At 41.9% G+C, this 19166-nt stretch overlaps 1 protein-coding gene across 4 annotated transcripts in view; it reads right to left on the reverse strand.

The window, feature by feature from the left end:
- Positions 1 to 19166, reverse strand: part of DOCK8 (dedicator of cytokinesis 8) — a 241650-nt gene that overhangs the window by 96645 nt on the left and 125839 nt on the right. For all 4 annotated transcript variants that reach the window (XM_055294375.2, XM_055294377.2, XM_063609923.1 and 1 more), the window contains one exon: positions 1148 to 1265. In XM_055294375.2, the coding sequence (XP_055150350.1) occupies positions 1148 to 1265 (118 nt within the window). The remainder of the gene's footprint in view (positions 1 to 1147; positions 1266 to 19166) is intronic.

The raw sequence follows: 19166 nt of genomic DNA on the forward strand, positions 1-19166 counted from the left end.
GGCATGCCAGGGGCCTGAGCAGAGAGCACTAAGAGGACCCCACCACTGTCTTAAGACACCTTGCATTGAGAAGACAGACGGGGCATTAGGAGAAAGGTTTTTTATTTTTTCTTTTTTTCTTTGGGTGGGACATTAAGAGAAAGGTTTCTTTTTCTTTTTTTTCTTTTTCTTTTTAGAAAGGTGTATTAACCGAGTGCAGTGGCTCACGACTGTAATCCCAGCACTTTAGGAGGCTGAGGCGGGCAGATCACCTGAGGTCAGGACTTTGAGACCACCCTGGCCAACATGGTGAAACCCCACCTCTACTAAAAATACAAAATTAGCTGGGCGTGGTGGCACGCGCCTGTAATCCCACCTACTTGGAAGGCTGAGGCAGGAGAATCACTTGAACTTGGGAGGTGGAGGTTGTGGCCATTGCACTCCAGCCTGGGCAAAAAGAGTAAAACTCCGTCTCAAAAAAAAAAAAAAAAAAGAAAGAAAGTTATATTAACTGAATTCTATGACTTATGGGAAATAGTAATAGCTAACCACCATCTCATTTAGTAGGAGATGGTTTAAAAAGTATAAATTCTGGCATTTTGAGCTCCTTGGAGCACACTGCATTTTATTTATATGTATATATATATAAAATTTGATTTATATTTTGCCTCAGAACAAAGATCCACTCCTAGAAGGTGTGGAGGTGGTGTGTGTTCATAATTACTAGGCAGTACTTTGTATTTATTAGCACTGTGGTCCGAAGCTTGAGTAAGTGTGTAACACAGTGTGTGTATAACACAGTGTGTACAGTTTGTGCATGGAAGACACTCAGCAAACATGGTGGACATGTTGAGCCATCTCTTTACTTTGCATGCCTTTAGAGTGGGGTGGTCCTATGGGCAGTATGGAAAGACTTTATGATTTTTTTAACCCTCTAAAATGATCTGTATGTTCCAAGCTCACTACAGAATAAGTTGAGAAAGAGATTGTGAAGTACGACTGACCCTGTTTCCCCATTGATATCCCGGGCACAGAAGCCCTTGCGCATGCTGAGCAGTATTGGCCTGGAATACATGGACTCATACACTGATGAGTCCTGGACTCGTGTGAATTGACAGGTGTGTGCAGCCCACCCTGATTTGAGGCAAATGTTAATTTTCCTCCTTACCGGCATCGCGTTGCTAGCATCTTCTCCACACATAAACTGGATCTTTATTGTAATGTTCCGGGCCGATGCTAGCTTGTTAACAAAGTTCAGCCTCTGTGGGTAGACATAGAGAAGGTTTCTGGAAAAGAAGAGATAAAGAATCAACGAAAAAGGTCTAGAGTTTATTTTAACTAAGTTCTTCAGCGAATGCTGAGAATTCCATTCATGGGGTGCTTTTTCCAAAGAAGTTTTTCCTCTCAGAAGTGAATTATTATTGAAGGGAGTGAATTACTTGATTCTTCCTCTTCAGCTGCAGTCATCTGAAAATAACCCCCATCGCTCTCTGTTTTGCTACAAGTAAAGATGTGTCTGCTGCAGCTTAGAAAGTCTTAATGTCTTGGAATGTGGAAATCTGCCTAGAGGTAATTGTATCTCGGATACACAGATAAAGAAGGCAAAAAAGGTCCAGCTCATTTTAAATAAAAGTCATGGCCGTAGATGATGGCCTAATGTCATTCTTCTCTTTTTTCTTCCTAATCTTTATGTAGTAGTTTCCTTTTCTTACTGGCATGGCACTTGTATTGGCTTAGCTTTCTGTTCTTATCTAAGACGGCAGCTCAAACCTCCAAGCTCAATTACTGTATAACAACAACAACAATATAAATAATATATCCATCCATTTGACAACTATAGGACAGGTACTAGGCTACTCAGTGCCTGGGTAACTTGCATATATTTTTCTTTCTATTTGCATTATTAGTAGTAGATTCCACCACAATGTAAGTTCCACAAGGACAGGGATTTTTCTCTGATGTTTTTGATTCACTGATGTATCTCCAGCAGCTAGAACAGTGCCTGGGACACAGTAGTATTAAGTAAGTATTTGTTGAATGAAGGAACGAGCGTATACATAATTGGTGAAGTATATTCCTGGCTTGAAGAAACAGTAATAATGATACTAACATTTAAACAGGACTTATCCTGAGTCAGGCCAATGTTCCAAATACTTCATATTTATTAATTTGTTTAATTCTCATAGCTATCCTATAGGTAGGCACTATTATCACTGTCATCATCCCCATGTCACAAGTGAGGAACAAATGAGATACAGAGATGTTAGGTAATATACCCCATATCATATAACTAAATGGCAGAGCTGGGAATTGAACCCAGACTGTCTAGTTCCAGAGTCATACTCATAACCACTGTATTCTCTCAGATAAGAGCCCTGATAAGCATGGCCTTTTCATACTGTGCTATCCTGACATCTCTCAGGGACAAGTTTGCCTTAATGTTCTAGGTATTAACAGTGGCATGTCAACCTGCATTTCCCAGCCTGTCCCACAGAGCCCTAGTGTTCTGCAAAGTGTTAACAAGTGTAGGGGGAAGGTAGGGGGGTTGAGCAAATGTGGTTGGGACAGACCAGGGCAAAGTGAGATAAACAGGTTACTGTGCACTGAGAATGCCTTAGAAGGAGAAAGACTCTTCTTTCCCCAAATGTTTTCACCTCAGAACTCCTTTCACTTATTTATCCTTTCATGGTAGCTTTTATGAATTTGACATTCTGAGAAATTATTTGGGAAAACATTGAGATAAACTTACCTAGTCACAGAAGAACACCCCACATCAAGGAAAGAAAAGTTAGGGCACAGGGATTCTCTACTCAAATCTCTTGTAAAATAATGAATGCTTTCAGGTATTCGAGAGGAAAAATGATAATTGGAACAATCAAGAACACACAGGAGCCGTTACATTGGACGTGCAAGTTCAAAGGCCATGAAGGCAAATAAATAGTATTCCTAGGTCTCATTTTACCCTCATCTCTCTATTTTGGGTGACTCCCTGGAGGCAGAATGGGGCTGGCCTGGTGCGGGGAGCGAGTATGAGTTGCTGTACCCTGTGACTTTCTGGGCTGATATATCACAATACTCAATGAGCTTCAAATATCAGTGAGGTGTAGGTGGTCTTCCCAGAAAAGTAGACGACAGGCCATGTCACAATGAAGGGATTAGCATAGAATTCTGGGGTGCTCAGGCCAGGAGGCACCTAGACTGAGCTCCAACTTTTAAAGATGAGACACATGATGAATGAGCCACAGAGCAGGCAGAGATCCAGTACAGTGCTGTTTCTACTCAATCACTGGCCATCTTAGCAGCACCTCCCAAATCTTGCTCTGTCTAAATTGAGGCAGCCTAAAACCCTGATGCAGGTAGATATGATTGAGCCACTGATGCTGTCAGGAGTGGACATGGATATAGTAAGTGATGACGGAAGACAGTTTACAGTTGGGGTGCAGGGATGTGTGTGGGGTACAAACCCCTCTCTGCTCACTGTTCACTTCTGTTCATCTCCACTGCCTCCAATCAAATAAGCAGAGCTAATGTCTGTTGAGCGGTATTGTCAGAGAGGGGTGGAGGGTGTTCTCTCTGGAGGCAGAGAGCTGAGATTTGAATCCAGCTTTTGCTTCTTTTAGCTGCATGACCTTTGGCAAGTTACTTAGCTTTTCCAAAGCATAATTGCACCAACCTCACAGGGCTGTGGTGAGCACTAATGAGCAACAACTGAAACCTAGAAGACTTCTCTAAAAAAAAAAAAAAAAAGGCTTCTCTGAACAGATAAGTTTTATGACTAGCAGTAGACTTCTATTATTATCATTACTATAATAGAAGCACGATATATGCTTCTAAAGGCATGATTTATGACAAGTGATTTACTTCTGTACCTTATGAAGTACAAACTCTGTAAACCTACAGATGTGAACATTGAAAACATACTGAAGTTATATGGCCCCCTAAAAACATAAATGATAGTTATGATGATAATTATTTTCTCCACGCGGCTAACAAGTCAGACCCACACTCCAACCTACCTTGTCCCTGTTTCTCCACTCGGAACCACCCTCATTCTCACCTGGACCCCTGCAACCCCTTCTCAACAGATCTTGACTTCTACACTTGCCTCTGACAATGTTCCTCATATATTGGTCAGAAGGATCTTTCAAAAATGTAAAATAAATTATGTCAGGCCCCCACAAGGGTTTCCCAAACTTTTTCTCATAGGTCCTAAATGACCTTGCCCTTGGCAATGGCTCTAACCTTAACTTTCATCATTTTCCCATGCTGGCCTTTTTTCAAACCTAGGACATTCCAAACTTATTCCTTCCTTCGTCCCTTCTGTTCCCCAGAGGGCTTCCCCATTCATTAAATGGCTGGTTCTTCTCATCTTTGGGGTTGAGCTCATATGTCATATCTTCTGAGGTCTTCCCTACCATTCTATTTGATTGGTCCATCCCACTTTCACACACACACTCCCTCTTTCATAATCATATGATTATCATATACACAGATGATTATGAAAGTAATGTGTGCCCATTTTTTCAACCTCGCATAACATAAAAGTACATAAAAGTATAAAGAAAAGAATAGCAACCACCCACTATACCACTACACCGAGGAAGATTACCATCAAGACTTTAACATATTTCCATTTAGCCTTTTCCCCTCTATACATTAAACTTTTTTTTTTCAATTTTTGAGACAGGATCTCACTCTGTTGTCCAGGCTGGAGTGCAGTGGTATGATCACGGCTTACTGCAGCCTTGACCTCCTGGGCTCCAGTGATCCTCCAGCCTCAGCCTCCCTAGTAGCTGGAATAGTAGGCATGCATCACGACACCTGGCTAATTTTTAAATTTTTTGTAGAGACACGGTCTCACTATGGTGCCCAGGCTGATCTTGAACTCCTGGCCTTCAGTGATACTCCTGCCTTGGCCTCCCAAAGTGCTGGAATTATAGGCATAAGTCACTATGCCCAGCCACATTAAACATTTTTATCATACTGTATGTACAGAGCTTTATCTTTTTTTATGCCACTAAATGTTATTCAGTTATGACCATTTCCCCAATGTGACTAACTATTCTTAGTAAACATGATTTTAAGGGGTGCATGGTATTCCATATTCTGAATATGCCATAATTTATACTGGTCTCCTCTAAAAATAAGCGTTCACGTTATTTCCTTGTTTCAGTTAGAAACCTGTGATAAACACTTTATATATCTTGCCCCTCTGCAGTGCAGGTACTTTTGGAAGAATCCCTTTATATTCTGCAATGCTCAACTTCATCATCTTTGAATTAATTTGAAGATGCCAATCAACCTTTCTTGAATGCTGTGTTTGACGGAATAATGAGCCAGAGTTTGTGAAGGTGCTTTGAAGTGGCTGGATGAAATGGATTGTGTAAATCATAACAGTAGTAGCCCTGCCAGACCGTTCTCACCACACTTGTCTCTTACACTCCAATACAGGGGCACTGCCACCCATTCCCATGCACCCCCACCACTGCTCAGCAATTTTGCATGTTGCTTCCAAAGGGGTTGCTCACCCCTGTATCCAAACATCACCACCACAGATATTCAGTGTCCTGCCCCACACTGCCAGCACGCCCCACCAACCACACAGCTGGAAGGAAACTTCAAGATAATTTGGTCCAACATCCCATTTTTGAAGGTCAGGAAACTAACTCCCAGAAAGGTTAAATGAGTTTGCCTAGAATTTCTTTTAAGGAGATGCATTTCCTAAGGGTCATCATATTTCTAAATCAGTAAGAGTGCTAAGTATTATGTTTTGTTAAATCTGCATGCTTTAAAGGAAACGAATACAAGAGAATAATTATGTTTTCTTTTGGGAGGGAAGATCTGCCTGCATGGCCAGTAACCCAGAGCCCAAGCCAGATAAAAATAATTATTAATGAACTGATAAGCAGGCTTATATGCTTCATATGTGATAAATTAAGGGTCTCATACTAGCCAGAGAATCATGTTATCCAAGTATTTTTGAGAAGACAGCCCATGACCTTAATAATTTGCCACTTGTTATGGCAAAGTTATTTTGAAAGTTTTCTAAGTAACTGAAGGTCCAGTGTACGTGCCAGGCATTTAGTATAATCTTATCTTTCCCCAAATGTGGACAAAAGTGGTTTTCTTCAGTCACATATACCACTGCATCGAGAACGGGACATTTGATATTCATCAGCAATTTTCCCTCCAGGACTCCCCTCATATGGCTTTTCTTGATTACAAACTATTTTGGAAACTCCAAATTCTTTCCACTCATTTAGCAACGAGTCCTCAACTTATTTTTAAACTGCTGTTACTGAGCAGCTCTGGGGTTAACTTGTGGAATCTGGTCATTTTTAGATCAAATTATCAACCAAACACTCTGCTCTTACCATCTTGGGACCACCTTCTATTTCCTTTGCTGAGAATAGGTTAACCAAGGGACCTTGAAATCATTCAAAGCCACAATATAAAAACATCACTTTGGCTTCTTTCAAGTTTATCCCGCTCTTCATTTGGTGCAAGGAAACAAACAGAAAAACCTGACCCTCTTAATTATTCCCAAGATGACATCAACGTGCTCTCCCATGGCCTTCTACAGCTTGGAGCTCAGCTCAAGGAGCAAGTACAGCAAAAAGCACACTGGCCACCTGTTTAAGCAACTGGACACTTTGAACACCTCTTTAGCTGACCTTCTAGGTCAGCCAGCAGGAGAGAAGGAAAGAGGGCTTTGAGAGGAGAGAGGAGCAGCTCGACCACAGGAGTGAAGGCCCCCATCAGCTGGCTGCTGAGCTCCAGCGTCAACTGGTTGCAGGGATGACCTACAGGGAGAGATTTAACGAGGAGCTGAAGTTGCTGGAGCAAAGTTGGAAGATGCTGCACTCTTTAAGGCAAGTGGGCTTCCAGTGACAAAGGTGATGGATGATGTCACGGTGAGTCAATCATTACTGACCATGTGAGTTGGCCATTATTTTAAGAGACTGGAAAATACGTCATGGGAATAGGATTCATGAAGCTGGGGTTATTTCTCCTGTGAAAACAGCCTGGTTAAGAAGAGTGGAGGTGCAAATAAACCTTCACAATATGAATGCGTATACATCGGCCATTCCTGGTAATGGTAAGCTAAACCATGTTTTGAGTGAAAAACATTGTGTCACTGATACCCACATCTGCCAAGGAGAACATGGAGGACCAATCAGTCATGTGATAAAGCCAGAATCCCAAGCCTTCTGTAATCTGAAAATATTTTACTTACGGGCCTTAAAAATCTCAAAGAGAGCCAAAGTATTAGCTGTAGTTGTTCAAGGTCGAACGACCCTTGCTGCTTCTTTTCCTGGGTATCTCTTTGAAAGTGGGACTGAGATGAGTTAAATGGCCAATACTCAGTGTATAATGTTGAGTGAAAATGCAGAAAATAAAATTTTATCTTTGACAGGGCTGTAAATATGCAAAAATTGAATATGCATTAAGGCTAGCAGCTAGAAAACGATGTGGGAAAGTGAGAAAAGTAGATTTTATTTCAAAATAAAATTGGTGTCAATTTTTGTTTTATTTTCGTTACTTCAATATACAGCCTGAAACAAAGTAGTAATATGAAATCTATGCCTTTTTTAAAAAAGGAGGAAACAAAGAAAAAATATTTGCTGATTTTGTGGGCTGCATTTTGAATCTCAGTAGCACCTGCAATTTGAGCTGCTTTTATACCAGGGGAGATGTGATTTATGGAGACTTGTGATTAGATAATGGGTGGAAATGTCCTTCAAAAAATTGCAAAATGCTCTACAAATGTAAGGTGAACAAGTCAATTTCCTCAGCTGTAATAAAAGGGATGGCGCCAGGTGTTAAACGCAATGAGGCCTAAGAACTGCTTTGGAAACTGCAAAATATGATACTAATTAAAATGATCTTCTTACCAGGATTGTGTGAACCAACCGAGTGCCTTTTAAAATGCAACTTTAAACATTCTGCAGGATTGTAAGATATTATATGTTACCTGGGAAGTCAATCAATCTCTCTGGGATCCTCTCTTCATTTTTCCATTTCTCTCAGTCTGTGTCTTTAATTTGTGTATTTCTCTCTGCCTCTCTTTCAGTCTCTCCCAGTCTCTATGTCTCTCTGATTAACATCCCCCTGCCTTCCTCTGTCACAGCCTCTTTTTTTGGAGATGGAGTCTGTGCTCTGTCGCTTGAGCTGGAGTGCAGTGGCGTGATCACAGCTGACTACAGCCTCAACTTTCTGGGCTCAAGCGATCCTCTGCTTCAGCCTCCTAAGTTTCTGGGACTACAGACGCAAGCCACCACAATGCCTGGCTAATTTTTTATTTTTACTTTTTGTAGAGGTGAAATCTTCCTGTGTTACCCAGGCTGGTCTCGAACTCCTGGGCTCAAGGGGTCCTCATGCCTGGGCCTCCCAAAGCGTTAGGATTACAAGCGCAAGCCACTGTGACCAGCTGAAATGCTCTTTTTGAGGGAGCACTCCATTCCTCCAGCTCCATTTAGTGACTGAAATCCATTTGCTCACCATTTACCAAGTGCTTGACGATTTCCTACTCTGAGCTGAGGTTGAGGTTTTGGCAGGGCCATTTAAGCTCTCAGGATGACAAATGAAGCACCCAGGATCTATGAACAAGTTAAGATTCCACAAAAATGTCTGAGATTCCATAAGTTATTGGCTCGAAAAATATGAAAAGTAAAACCTCAAAACCGAAATTAATAAATTTTTAATTAAATGCTTACTAAATGCAAAATTTTTCGTTAGCCAATGGCAACTCTTCTGAGTTTAACCTGAAGGCAAAAGTTTCTTCCTGCTACTTTGCAGACTGTTATAAAATTATATAGAAAGTATACATAATACAGTAGGTACATCTTAATATGTTTTAAATAACATGTGGTCTGGTGCTTCCAGCTTAGGGAAATCTTCAAAATGCCTTGGGTATGGATATTCGGGGGAGGGTACAAAATACCAGAAAAATCGGTGTTTCTATTTTATTCTTTGTTTTTTTTTTTTTTTAATTTTGAGATGGAGTCTTGCTCTGTTGCCCAGGCTGGAGTGTAGTGGCATGATCTCAGCTAACTGCAAACTCCACCGCCCAGGTTCAAGCAATTCTCCTGCCTCAGCCTCCCAAGTAGCTGGGACTACAGGAGTATGCCACCAGGCCCGGCTAATTTTTGTATTTTTAGTAGAAATGGGGTTTCACCATGTTGGCCAGGCTGGTCTCGAACTCCTGACCTCAAGTGATCCGCCTGCCTCGGCCTCCCAGAATGTTGGGATTACAGGTGTAAGCCACCATACCTGGCCTATTCTGTTCATTTTTTAATAGCTTGAAACACAAGTGTTGTTTGATAGCAAACTACTAGCAACATGCAATTCCGATACGACACCACTGAAACAGGTTTATACATAAAAAGCTCTGTTTTTCTAAATAAGCTCTTTCAGCCAAACGATTTTGGCAATTTCAAAGTAATTTCTTTTTCTTCATTTGTGTTTTAAAATTCACCCTCTGTAGATTTTTTTTTTTTTTTGCAAAGACAGAGCCAAAAAATTGATGAACTATTTACTGAAGTGGAAATGCAGCAAAGCCAACTGCATGAACAAAGATGCTGTCATTCAAAAACTACAGGAAGAGGTTGGCGCTTTTTACTCTCTATAGCAATTTTTTGTAAATAGACTGATTCCATCAGAGTGAACTTCAAATGCCTACTAATGTCAGTAACATCTTCTGATTATCTGGTGTCTTTTATTCAACGATTCAGAAGGAAATTGCAAATCTAGATACATTATTTTAAGGTACTTATGCAAGGAAAACAGCTGAGGAGATGATTTTAATTTATCATTCATATTTCACTGCCAGCAAAATCTATTTTAAATGTAATAATAAAAAATAGCTAACATTATTTCATTCTTACTCTATGCAGGCACTGTTACAAGCATCTATGACAGGTACTACTATTAGTCTCATTCAGAAGACGATAAAACTGAGGTGCGAAGAGAATGCGTTAACTTGTACCAGGTAACACAGCAGCAGGTGGCACGCTGCAATTCAAATCCAGGTGCTCTGAAGTAAACAATCTTTCTGGTCAACAATTAGACTCACCAGAACTTTATTGTAATGTAGTCTTATAACATTTACAAGAGCTAAAGGGCTAAAGGGATGTTACTCCAAATAAACTATGAGGTTTTTTTGAGTGAGCTAGAATTTTACTACTCAAAGGGCAGTCCAAGGAGTAGCAGCATCAACGTCAGCATCAGCATCAGCATAGCATTGCCTGGGAGCAAAGTTAGAAATGCACCATGGAGCTGCTAGATTAGAACCTACAGTTTAACAATGCACCAGATGTCTCGAATGTACATTCAAGTTTGAGAAGCACTGACCCAAGAGAACTGGTTTGTTTTTAAATTGGCAGACATATGAATCTTATCGTTCATTGTGATTCCCTTTATTGCTTGGCTGCTAGGCAGCTCAAATTTGCAGGTTTTGTTGTTGTTGTTGTTGTTGTTTGTTTCTCTTTGAGATGGAGTCTCCCTCTGTCACCCAGGTTGGAGTGCAATGGCGTGATCTCAGCTCACTGCAACCTCCACTTCCTGGGCTCAAGTGATTCTCCTGCCTCAGCCTCCAAAGTAGCTGGGACTACAGGCGCATGCCACCACACCTGGCTAATTTTTGTATTTTTAGTAGAGACGGGGTTTCACCATGTTGCCAGGTTGGTCTTGAACTCCTGACCTCAAGTGAGCCGCCCACCTCGGCCTCCCAAACTGTTGGGATTACAGGCATGAGCCACCATGCCTGGCCTGCAGGTGATTTTTAAAGGAACTGTCAAAGGCCTTAAGAAACATTCTGTGTACATATTAACCTTACACACATTTAGATTTATTTCTCTCTCCTTACTTTCCTTTCACTCAGAAATTTTATACCTTGTTATATAACCTCTATAAGTGCCTTAGACACTTTTTAGATTTTTAAAGATTACCACTTTTAAAGATTTCTTTCAGGGAGAAAACAATCCATGCTTTTTCAGCTGATGAGCTGCAATTTGAACATGAGAGATGGTGATTTTATACAGCACAACTCTTAGTACTACTATTAATTTATCTTCGAACATGAACTGATTAAATATAGCTGCTATGATATTTGTAGTATACCTTTTCTATTACATTAATCTCCATCCCATTCTTTTTTATGAGATAAGTAAAAGTTCCTTTTGAGTGAGAGATTGGAAAACCAGCACTCCTTCTGCTAAATAAAGCAGAACCTCAAGAATGCTATCTTTTAGAAATGGGTGAAAGGAGCCATCCTTAAAACCCACTTAACTTGTTTAAGTCCACCTAGTTTTCAATAGCAAAAGACCCAAAGGGAAAGCTAGAGTGTTTATGATCTTAGGTCTTATCCAGATCAGATTCCCATAGAAAAGAATCACAAATAACCAAGCATTCAAAATCTGCTGGGGAAACCTAACTGCTTTAAGGAAAAAAAAAAATCTCTTCCCAATGCTGGTTGAAAATGATTTCTAAACCATACTTTGTTGAATCAACTGAAATTTTTTTCAAGTAAGATGTCCATGTTAGCAAATTTCCTTCTGAAACACTGCTTAGTAGATGTAATATATTAAGAGGTTTATATATAATTCACTCTCACCTTAGTACAAACTGGTTTACTCACCCTCCCTCCTTACAAAAAGCTTGGATTTGTGGACTGAAGGTGTGTGCGAAGAAAACGGATAAAAAGAGGATAGGGTAATCGTTGACTAGGAAGCACTGCTTTGGGGAAGATCTGGATGCTTAGAGGCTTAAGGAAAGTGACGAAGCAAGGGAAGGTGGGAAGGCACCCAAAGCAAATTTTTTTTTTTTTTTTTTTTTTTTTTTTTTTTTTTTTCTGAGACGGAGTCTTGCTCTGTAGCCCAGGCTGGAGTGCAGTGGCACAATCTCGCCTCACTGCAAGCTCCACCTCCCGGGTTCATGCCATTCTCCTGCCTCAGCCTCCAGAATAGCTGGGACTACAGGCGCCCGCCACCACACCCGGCTAATTTTTTTTTGTATTTTTAGTAGAGACAGGGTTTCACCGTGTTGGCCAGGACGGTCTGGATCTACTGATCTCGTGATCCACCCACCTTGGCCTCCCAAAGTGCTGGAATTACAAGTGTGAGCCACCACGCCCGGCCAAAATTTTTTAGTCTACATTTTTTTCTTAAACTTAACATTGACAAGACAGTCAAAAGGTCCACTGGATAAATGTATCTTTCCTAACTCGCAGCCACTCTCCTTGGAACCCAGGATGTGGTTTGAAGGGTCTAAGTGATCTGGATATTCTTTGTCATATTTGTCTTGTAGTTTCTGAATAGGGATGGCTCAGAAATGTGTTCACCAGCTCGAGCCCCATGTTGGTTTATTAGAATCCTATTTCCAGTGTGGTTTTCTTTTTCTGCCTAGAAGTCATTTACTAAGAATGTATTTTATTCTAAATGGGGGAAGGATTGGAACTACTTTAGCAAGAAACATTTCAGACAGCCTGCAAATCTCACCTTTCCATAGCTACGGTGACCATTTCACTCAGTACTCTGTACAGACTTGATAATATGTATGTAGATCTGCAGATGCTGGGGAGGTGAGGGTGCGGTTGGCAGTTAGGGAGGAATAGGGTGTACAAGGTTGCTGGGGTGCTGTGCAAGAGGAGAAATGAGTCCATTTCTTCATATGTACAACTTAGGGTTTCTCCCCACTATATGAAAATAAGAAAATGCAGGGAATCTGCTTTCTAGGTGAAAAACAACTTTTCCCTATTTTGTAGGCTTATTTCTTTGGAGTGTGGTTTAGTAAGGGACTCCACACCTTTGAGTATCTGTCAAGAAGTGGCTATTTTTTTTTTCTTTTATTAGAGAGTGATGCATTGCAGACGTCCTAGAAATACACCATTCTGGGCTGGGCACGGTGGCTCATGCCTATAATCCCAGCACTTTGGGAGGCCAAGACGGGTAGATCACAGGGTCAGGAGACTGAGACTATCCTGGCCAACAAGGTGAAACCCCGTCTCTACTAAAATACAAAAAATAAGCTGGGGGTGGTGGCACGTGCCTGTAATCCCAGCTATTCAGGAGGCTGAGGCAGGGGAATCGCTTGAACCAGGAAGGCAAAGGTTGCAGTGAGCTGAGATCACGCCACTGCACTCCAGCCTGGTGACAGAGCAAGACTCCATCTCAAAAAAAAAAAAAAAAAAAAAAAAAGAAAAAGAAAAAGAAATACACTAGTCTGATGGGAACACTTTTCATGAGGCACACTGCCCTCAGCATCCATAGAATTAACCTGCCCTCCCTCATCACCCTCCTACGCCCATATTCCTCCCAATTCAATGTTTTGTAGCTTCGTTAAGAACTGTGCTAGCAGCTTCTAATTAAATAACCAATGACTGCTTCCTGATATTCTTGCTCTGTGAAATCCTCTCCCTTTGAGTGTGGGCTAGACCTAGTGACTCGCTTCTGATGTAATGACAAAAAGTCAATATGACGTTTGTCAAAATAGGACAAAAGTGATGAGGTACTGCTCTTGAGATTAGGCTGTGAAAGACCCCGGCCTCTGTCTTGCTTTCTGTCTCTTACCCTCCTGCTTGCTTGTTCTGATGAAGCCAGTTGCTATGCTGTGAGCTGCCCCCCATGAGAAAACACGTTAAGGAACTTAAGAAAGCCTCTGGCCTAGTGAGGAAGTGAGGCCCTCAGCCTAACAACCCGTGAGCAACTGCATCCTGCCAACAGCCACATGAGTGAGCTTGGAAGTGGATCCACCCCCAGGGGACCCTTGAGGTGACGGCAGCCTAGGCTGACATCCTCACTGCAGCTTTTCGAAGGCTCAGACCAAGTAGGTCAGCTGCACCTGCGTAACCTACATAAACTTGCGAGATAGGGACTATTGTTTTGAGCTGCAAAGGTTTCGTTATACAGCAATAGATAACTAATACAAGTATGCAAATGTTAAAAAGAATATGTCCAGCGTTCTTTCATATTTAAATATGTGTTTCCTTCAAAAAAATGGTTTTACTTCAAAAGTTTCTGCCTCAATTGGACCACCTGGTCTAAGGACATAACATAATGACTCCGTACACAAAAATATTCTTTTTTTTTTTTTTTTTTTCCTGTAGACAGAGTCTTGATCTGTCACCCAGGCTGGAGTGGAATGCTGTGATCTTGGCCCACTGCAACCTCTGCTTCTCGGGTTCCAGTGAGTCTCCTGCCTCAGCCTCCTGAGTAGCTGGGGTTACAGGCGCCCGCCACCACGGCTGGCTAATTTTAGTATTTTTAGTAAAGACAGGGTTTTGCCATGTTGTCCAGGCTGGTCTCGAACTCCTGGCCTCAGGTGATCCACCTGCCTTGGCCTCCCAAAGTGCTGAGATTACAGGTGTGAGCCACTGTGCCCGCCCACAAAAATATTCTTAATCACAAAATAGTCTCTTTGGAGTCAATTCAATCTCCAAAGAAGTATAAGAACATGAGAATTTCTAAAGTATAAATAATTTTTCCTTGGTTCCAGTTTTGATTATATGAACTAAATTAATTAATGTCTCCTAAAGTGGTTGTGATAGGTCAGATAATAAGAAGAATGTTAAAAGTACCTAGTACAAACACCCTTCCTTTTCCTCCAAAGCAACATATTTTGAATGAAAACCTCCTGCAGATACAAACAAAATAAACATTTCAATAATACTTGGCTTTGCTCAAGACGTAAAAGTTAAGTTTAAAGACACCATTTGCATAGTCCAAATCTGGACTATGCTGTATTTTTTTTTAAGGCCACCAGACAGAATTGTCAGATGCAGAACCAGCACCAACCAACCTGCATGTTCCTTTAACAGACAGAGAGAGCACATTTTTCCCAGGCTTTGCAAGTAGTTTCCTAAAACAAATCTGCCAGCTGAGAAAAACACATATAAAAGCCAGAAAGCTTTCAATTTCTGCTGGCGCTGAGGCTGATATTTTCGGTTATTTGAGGGTAGATCCTTTATTAGTTCTCTACCCATTTAAAGAAACAGCCAATGAATAAATCAATAATCTTCATTAAAATGCTTGTTTTATCATTCTTGATGTTTTTAACATTGCCAGATGCCTTGGTTTGGGTTGGGGAAGAAAGTATTGGAATCAGGGGAAACAGCAGGTCTGCTAGGAAATAAATTGGCCAGATGTCCCCAGCTGCCTCTATAAACAGATCCTTGCTTTAGGCACTTGGCAAGAAAGGGGACTTGTCTGAGTTTTGGAGGTAGGAGAACTTTCAAAATCTCAAGGTGGTTGCAGGACAAAGTTGCATTACATGTCATTGCGTAGATCAGCGTGGTTGCCTGTGGTTCTAGCGTCTGTTAGGAGACTGGGATTTGCCTTCCAAGACAGGCAGTCATCCCTCCTTGTCTATTTCAGCACCAAGCATAGTGTCTGACACAGAGCAGGGGCTTATAATATTGGTTAGGTAAATGCATCAACATTATTCACAGGGTGACGAGTATTGCCAGGCATACGAGATTTTTCAAAGGGAAGATTTCCTGCTCCCTTTGTCCCTGAATGACACATGGTGAGGAAGGAGCTGAGAAGAAGTGTTCCCACTCCCTACACTCACACCAGTGTGACAAGTCCACAAGGGGACGTAGCAACCCCAGACCATTTTGAGGGTTAACAGTCCTTCTTACAGACTTCATTTCTTTCAGAGCTAGATATATAAAGTGTTGGCACTTGTTTTTTTTTTTGAGACAGGGTCTCACACTGTCACTGGACTGGCGTGCAGTGGCGCCATCTTGGTTCACTGCAACCTCCGCCTCCAAGTTCAAGTGATTCTCCTGCCTCAGCCTCCCAAGTGGCTGGGATTACAGGTGCCTGCCACCACACCCAGCAAATTTTTTGTATTTTTAGTAGAGACGGGGTTTCACTGTGTTGGCCAGGCTGGTCTCAAACTCCTGACCCTGTGATCCACCGCCTCAGCCTCCCAAAGTGCAGGGATTACAGGCATGAGCCACCGTGCCTGGCCAAGTGTCACCACTTGTTTTGGCTGCTGGCCTGGGATACTGATTCTCATGCTAGAGTTTGGTTCAGTTTCATCACAACTCTGGAAGGAAACATTAGAGGTTGCATAAAATAAGCATATTCTCTCTGGGCTCTTGTGTTCCACCCCAAGAGCATCATGGTGAGAATCATGCTTAGTAGTAATAATAATTCCATGCTCAATGCTGCAGACCATGGCTCCTGTAACAATCAGTGACCTTGAAAGAGCAGTTAGGCCCTGAAGCCCATTGCCTGGAGTCCCATCTAGCTTTGCAGGCAGCTATCTCTAGAGCTGTGTGTCAGCAGCTACCTGCACCATGCCTCCCATTCCCCCAGTTCTAGGCTTGCCGTGGGGTTGATGTTTAGCAACATCAAACATTTCTCCTGCTGCTGCTGCATTCTCCACTTCCTTCTCCAAACTGCCACATGCTCGACGCCCACCAAACATGCATATGAATCCCTTGGAGGTACTGACATGTCCAGAGAATCATTGATTCGGTAAATGCTAAATTTCTAGACAAATCCTGATTCTCACAGGGTTCTTGCTGACTTCACGGAAAGTTCTACAAGGGAGTTGGAAACACTGGATACAGTACAAAAATGCAGGGTTTACATGCCACTGGCTATTGCTAGAGAGCTGTCTAGGGAAGACTCTTGCCATGACATCTTTAACCAGAAAGCATCATCACCATCCTGTTGCTCTAAGTAGACAGACTTTGGACAAAAAGAGGAAAACTTCCTGTTCTTCACACGTTCCCCTCCCATTCCACTTTCTCAGTCCCATTCAGTGGGTATTTCCATGCCTACTGAGTAGATGCTGTGAGCTAACACAGCCTGCTGCTCTACCTGCACAGAAGATAACTTGTCAAATGGAGCCCAGCCTTAATTTCAGGACCAAGGGAAGAAACAGTGAAGGATGACAGCAATGTGATCATCAAAAACTAGTACACGATTTCCCAATGGGCTGCTCTAATGACAGCTTTGTGGCATCTGAAAGAATTGAAGACAATCTTCTAGCCTTGGTGATTGGTGAGAAAGGCACTCCCTACTAGGGCCCTTTTCCAACCATGATTGGTGTTGAAGGTGGTGACCAACTATCTGTCCTTCTGACCTGCCCAAGACCAGGGTGCCACTCTAGAAATGAGACTATACAAAAACTGATTTCTCCAGGTCCAATCCAGTCCCCGATGATGAAATCACATCAAAACCTTCTCACTGGAGAAAGGCCTTCCCCAGTTACCTACTTAGAGTTTAATTTCAGTCAGAGGTAGACCATACAAGGCAAATCCCGGCGGATCCCCGACCATACCAGGACCTATCAGGAAGCTCGGGAAATTAGGGATATCGCTGGCATCTCCTGTTGGCCATATGGTACCACCACCCAGCTCCTACAATGCAATCCCAGTGAACTAGGCTAATTGTCAAGCGGCCTCATCCCCTTCCCATGCCAATCCCAAAGAGCATTTCCTGAGTGAGCTCCAACACACTGATTTTTGTCCTGATGGAAGAAATCGTATGAATCTCTGCCACCCTCAGGAAGTTTGCAATCACGACAGGGGTCCACAGCTCTGATCCTGTGTCCATTCTTTGGCATCAGAGTTGCTGCCTGACAGGCTGACTGGTCCCCCTTTGGTAATTCCTCTTCCACATTCCACCCCATTAAGGTTGCTATCTGTGTTCCGTCCAAACAAAATTATATTGGTTTCAAAATAATGCAGGGAGAGGCACAGGTGTTATTATTCTGCTTATCCGCAAAGTGAGGACAAACCACTAATTTGATGTTTGTTCTTTACAAAAGAGGAGGCAGCCATCAATCAACTCCTTCCTCCGTGGGTTGGCTGGTTATTAAAATGAAAGAAAACCTGCCAGAAAACCAGACCCCTGCCCTTTATCTCTTCCTAGTAAGACTATCTCACTGATGTTCTAAGAAAATTAAAGTGGCATGAACGTGTCCTGGACGGCACGTACATTGGCAGAATCTAGTTCAACAGCCATTAAGTTAAAAGTATTGTAACCAGGAAATAAATGCAAAGGTAAAAAATACAAGAAGAGTGGCACCTCCCAGTGCTTTGGGAGGCCGAGGTAGGAAGATTGCTTGAGGCTAGGAGTTCAAGACCAGCCTGGGCAACAGAGTGAGACCTTGTCTCTAGAAAAGATGAAATAATTAGCTGGCATGGTGACACACAACTGTGGTCCTAGCTTCTTGGGAGGCTGAGGTGGAAAGATCGCTTGAGCCCAGGAGTTTGAGGCTGCAGTGAGCTAGAATCATACCACTGCACTCCAATCTTGGAGACAGAGCAAGACCCTGTCTCTTAAAAGAAGAAAATGCAAGAAGGGCACGAGAAAACAGAACTCCAAGTTTGCGATAAGCCAAGCATAAGGAGCACAGGGAGATTTCTGGAAAGGTGAGAATGAGGGGAGGCCACGTTTCCAACAATGGGTGTAAGGGGAAGAACAAACAAGCTCAGAAGTGCTATTGGAGGGCAGGAGAGGGAGAAAGAAGAAACAGATTACATTAAGTGAAGAATAATTTTCATGCCCCTACTCTGAGAAGCAAATTCATCAAGTCTGAGCCAAAGAGAATGAATCAGAATTCTAAGGTTTCTGAGTTTGTCTTCTGAGAAAAATTCAGAGACTATTGTGTATCTTTGTGCATATTACCTTTAAGGACATTAACTGACACTTCGAGAGAACAGAAATGTAAATCTGTTAATAGGATAGCAAAACTGGTCTGTGTCCTGTGAGCTGATGGAAGGAAGTTTAGAAACGCTGCTAAACTTGTCTTTGAACACTGATAGGAGAGAAAGCTCAGCCCATGTCACCCTATCAAGTGAGTGGAGTGGTACAAAAGGAATGACCAGCTTGGGTTTAAAAGCTATAACTCTAGGGAAAGATAAGAAATAGGCTTTGAGATTTTCTTATTGCTAAATGTACAGTTATTAGCCTGGGCATGGAAACCCCTTAGAAATCATTAAAATGAGCCATTATGTTGAGCTCCTCTAATTTTATCCTTATGAAGCCATGATATTTATATTTCCACTAATAGTTACATGAATCTCAATTTACATTTTGAAAGTTGTCAAAGAACATGAAACAAAGCAGCCAGGACCGGCACATTTTTTAAAGTTTTAGAATCTTTCTGTTGTTTACACCAGTGGGTAAAGAAATTTCATCTTTTAACTATAAAAGACACACGACATC

This window comes from Symphalangus syndactylus, chromosome 9 (genome assembly GCF_028878055.3).
Source record: "Symphalangus syndactylus isolate Jambi chromosome 9, NHGRI_mSymSyn1-v2.1_pri, whole genome shotgun sequence".
NCBI lineage: Eukaryota > Metazoa > Chordata > Mammalia > Primates > Hylobatidae > Symphalangus > Symphalangus syndactylus.